This window comes from Limulus polyphemus, unplaced genomic scaffold (genome assembly GCF_000517525.1).
Source record: "Limulus polyphemus unplaced genomic scaffold, Limulus_polyphemus-2.1.2 Scaffold5388, whole genome shotgun sequence".
In the NCBI taxonomy this organism is placed as follows: Eukaryota; Metazoa; Arthropoda; class Merostomata; order Xiphosura; family Limulidae; genus Limulus; species Limulus polyphemus.
This window is the reverse complement of record NW_013670998.1, coordinates 35,696-39,402: the sequence shown is the minus strand read 5'-3', so window position 1 is coordinate 39,402 and position 3,707 is coordinate 35,696. Positions and strand designations below refer to the sequence as shown.

At 29.0% G+C, this 3,707-nt stretch overlaps 1 protein-coding gene across 1 annotated transcript in view; it reads right to left on the bottom strand.

Moving 5' to 3' along the window:
* The window catches only part of LOC111089152 (cadherin-23-like), a 66,488-nt gene that overhangs the window by 27,688 nt on the left and 35,093 nt on the right, over positions 1-3,707 (bottom strand). The window contains exon 9 of the mRNA XM_022401082.1: positions 1,498-1,820. Within this exon, the coding sequence (XP_022256790.1) occupies positions 1,498-1,820 (323 nt within the window). The remainder of the gene's footprint in view (positions 1-1,497; positions 1,821-3,707) is intronic.

The following is a 3,707-nucleotide window of genomic DNA, read 5'->3' as shown; positions in this document are numbered from 1 at the left end:
TTAAAATTATGTTGTAAACAGGATGATATCAATAATGAGTTATTGTTAATTAAGCACATAGCAGTGGAAAGAGGTTTTAATCCAGATGTTGTTAACAGAGCTGTCATAAAACTAAAAAACAGGGATAAAAATATTAAGTTAAAACCATTTGCTGAAAAAAGTAAGAAAGAATGTTTAGCATTATCATATATACCTGGTTTATCTTGTCAAATAATGAAACAATTTAAAAAACAAATAAATATTTTTCCAACATACAAACTGATAAACAAAGTCAGTGAAAGTTTTAACACAACTAAAGATAAAATTGATTTAATGGAAAAATTTGGCATATATAAAATATTATGGGAACGTAAAAAAGTCTATATAGGACAAACTAGAAGAAATTTAAAATTCATACTGAATGAATTTTAAAAATAATAATATTACTATCTCACCTTTAGCAGAACATGTTAGTGAAATTAATGACACAATTCAATGGGAAAACATTCTTATTTAAGCACAACCTGGAAATTTAATTGGTATGAATATACGTGAATCTGTTGAGATAATTAAATGTAAAAAATAAATTTAAATTATTGAATAAGAATGATGGACCTGAAGGAAATGTTGTCAGCAGATAGCGTGAAATACTTTAATATGTAAATTGGTGATTTAATAATTCTATAAATAAGTGTTATTTTTGCAAAACCTTACACTCCTGAGGATGAAGTAGTAGTATACGTCAAAACATATAGAATGTATGAGATTGTTTTCCAGTTTCATTGGGGTTTATCCCACTTTTTATCCTGTACAGTAAGTTATTGTATTTTAGTAATTTGGAGACTGGAAACAATCTCATTTATATAGAATTGTGTATAAAATAATCATTGTTTTTTAAAAAATGTGAGTTTTTAACATAAGTAATACATGTATAAAAAACTTTATTATCTTATTTATGAACCTTATATTTTTCTTGTTTATCATAAATAATGTGTTATTGACAGTTTTGTTTGTAAATAAAGAATGCAATTTTCAGATGGCTAAGTGCATTATGTGCATATAAATACTTCAAGAGTGAAAAACTTTAGTATATTGCATTTGATCATCACAATCAAGTTAAGATGTTTAGTTAAAATATTTGATATAAAACATAAGCTTGTAGCCTAAATAACTTGCAAGTCCAAGTCTTCAGAATTTGGTGAAGAAACAATTCAGACTCAATTAATCAGTTAATTTACATTACCATTGAGATTAATGAAAATAATTTCATATAAGAACAGATTTTTAAAATACTACAATATAAACATAGCACAGAAATGGATGGACTTCAATATCTTCAGTTTTAACATCCTTTTTAGAAATATTATAAAATTACTCAACATCAAAGATTTCCTAAGAATACAACTTATTGTGTTCAATATGTAGGCTACTTTGAAAAAGATTTAACTGATAAGGACATTAAATAAAAGACATTGAGCAAATACATGATGAATCAAACACAGAAATTTGTCAACCTACATTTTCTTTACCAACAGAAAATTCGGTATAGATGACACCTCTTTGTAACCTGTAGTTGACCAATCCATACATGCCGAAAGTGTTGGAATCATTGTCAGTAGCTTTAACTGTTAGTATAATTGAATGATTTTCTCCTTCTTCTTCAATCTCAACTTTGTAGGGTTCATTAACAAATACTGGATCATTATCATTTACGTCTCCAATCTCCAGGGAGACCAGGGTAACAGATGAACGATTAGGTTTTCCACTGTCTGTTGCAGTCACAGTGAAATTGAGCCAGTGGTATTCTTCATAATCCACTTTCTTTATTATTGTGAGATCCCCTAAGTTATACAAAAATATTTGCTTTTCATCAGCCTAGAATTAAATTAAGTTTAATACTAAAACAATTTACACCTCTATATTATCAGGTTTCTTACTCAGAGCTGTAAACTAAATAGATTTATACAGAGTTCAAGAGCTATAAATTATATTAATTGTAAGTTGGCAACCAAATCAACATTAGGTAACAATAATGAAAGGAATACAAATCAAAGCCAAGATATTCACAATGATACTTAATAATTACTAGTCCTTGTCATTACCATTAAATTGTAATGGAAAATGTCTGTGGTAATAGCTCGTAAAGGATTGGGGATATTCCATCTATCAGACATGATCCAAATGCAAGTGTTCAACAAGTTAGCAGCCATGGAGAATCATTTAGTGGTTAGGATATGAGTGATTAAACCCACAACATCTCAATTCCTGTCTACAATTTTGCTGTCTACAATAAGTCACCCTCCAATCTTTACATAAAGACATTTATTTTAGAAGTAAATGACTCTATTCTTCTACAATTAATTTTAAAACTCCCAACCATCAATTTTCTAGAAATATTACCAAATGATGTTAAATAATCAATTATCACAATATTTAGATATAAAGATAACCTTGTAGTAGAAATAAACCAGCCCTGATAATGGTTACTGTGTTACTGAAACTAGTCAGCTGTAATTCATAATAAAGATTTACTTTTCATTTTATCAAAAAGTGTTGGATTTTATGTTTTCTACTATTAATATATCAGCCCAATGTGCCTGAAAAGAAAATATAATATGTTTATTGATACATTACTACTTATGTTTGTTTTTAACTTCTACACTTTGAACATGGACTAATTTTAAGTTTCAGTGGAATTTGATACCTAACCCATCTGTATGTTGGATAGTTGCTGACCTCTTTCATGCTGTGTTGGTTTAAATAGAAATATTACTTAAGATAAAAAAGTAAATAATATAGTGCCACTTACAGATGACATTCACTGAAAACCAGCTTATATTATGATTCCATAATTTCTTTACAGGGCCCTTTCCAAAGATATAAAAAAAGTCAATTTTCATATCAAACATAGCTGACTATGTGAATGTGATAATAGTTTGAAATTGTCATTGCAGATACTTGTAAACACATTACCCATAAATATGACATTAGCATGTACACATATTACTACATACTACAGACATGAGTTGTAAGCATACTAATACAACGTACACATCATAAAATTTAATGTGCTGTAATTGTAACAATGGTATATACAGATTACCATAAGCCAATCTAAAAATATAAGCTCTAAATGCAATAAATGTGTGTAAATATTGCTGCAAGTAATGGTGAAGTAATAATCTCTAAATGTTATAGGAGTATATACAGTTCTCGAAGTGGAAAGTAATGTGGGGGAGACACATACCCCCACTTCTTGTGCATCTTGATTAAGAATATCAAACAATGAAAAATGCTATCACCATTTTATGGGTGAGCATACCCCACTTCTGAATTCCCACTTCGAGCACCGTGTGAATGTATATATATATATGTATATAAAGATTTCTGCAGTTAATGGTGAGATTATGAGCTCTGAATGTAATAATTATATGTAAAATTCATTACAGATAATGGTGAAGTAATGATCCCTAAATGTAATAATTCATAAAGTTCATAAAGTTTTAAAGGGACAAAAAAGGAGCTTATTAGCCCATCAAGGATGTCCCTTCCAGCACCCAACTATAACCACCCTTTACTACTCATGTATTCATCCAATCTTTACATAAACTCAGTTAAATTTTCTGCCTACACTGCCCTTGAAGGCAGCTTATTCCAAATGCCAACCACCCTGTTTCAAAAGTAATCTATATACTACTAAAACTCTGAGATTGTTTGTTTGTTTGTTT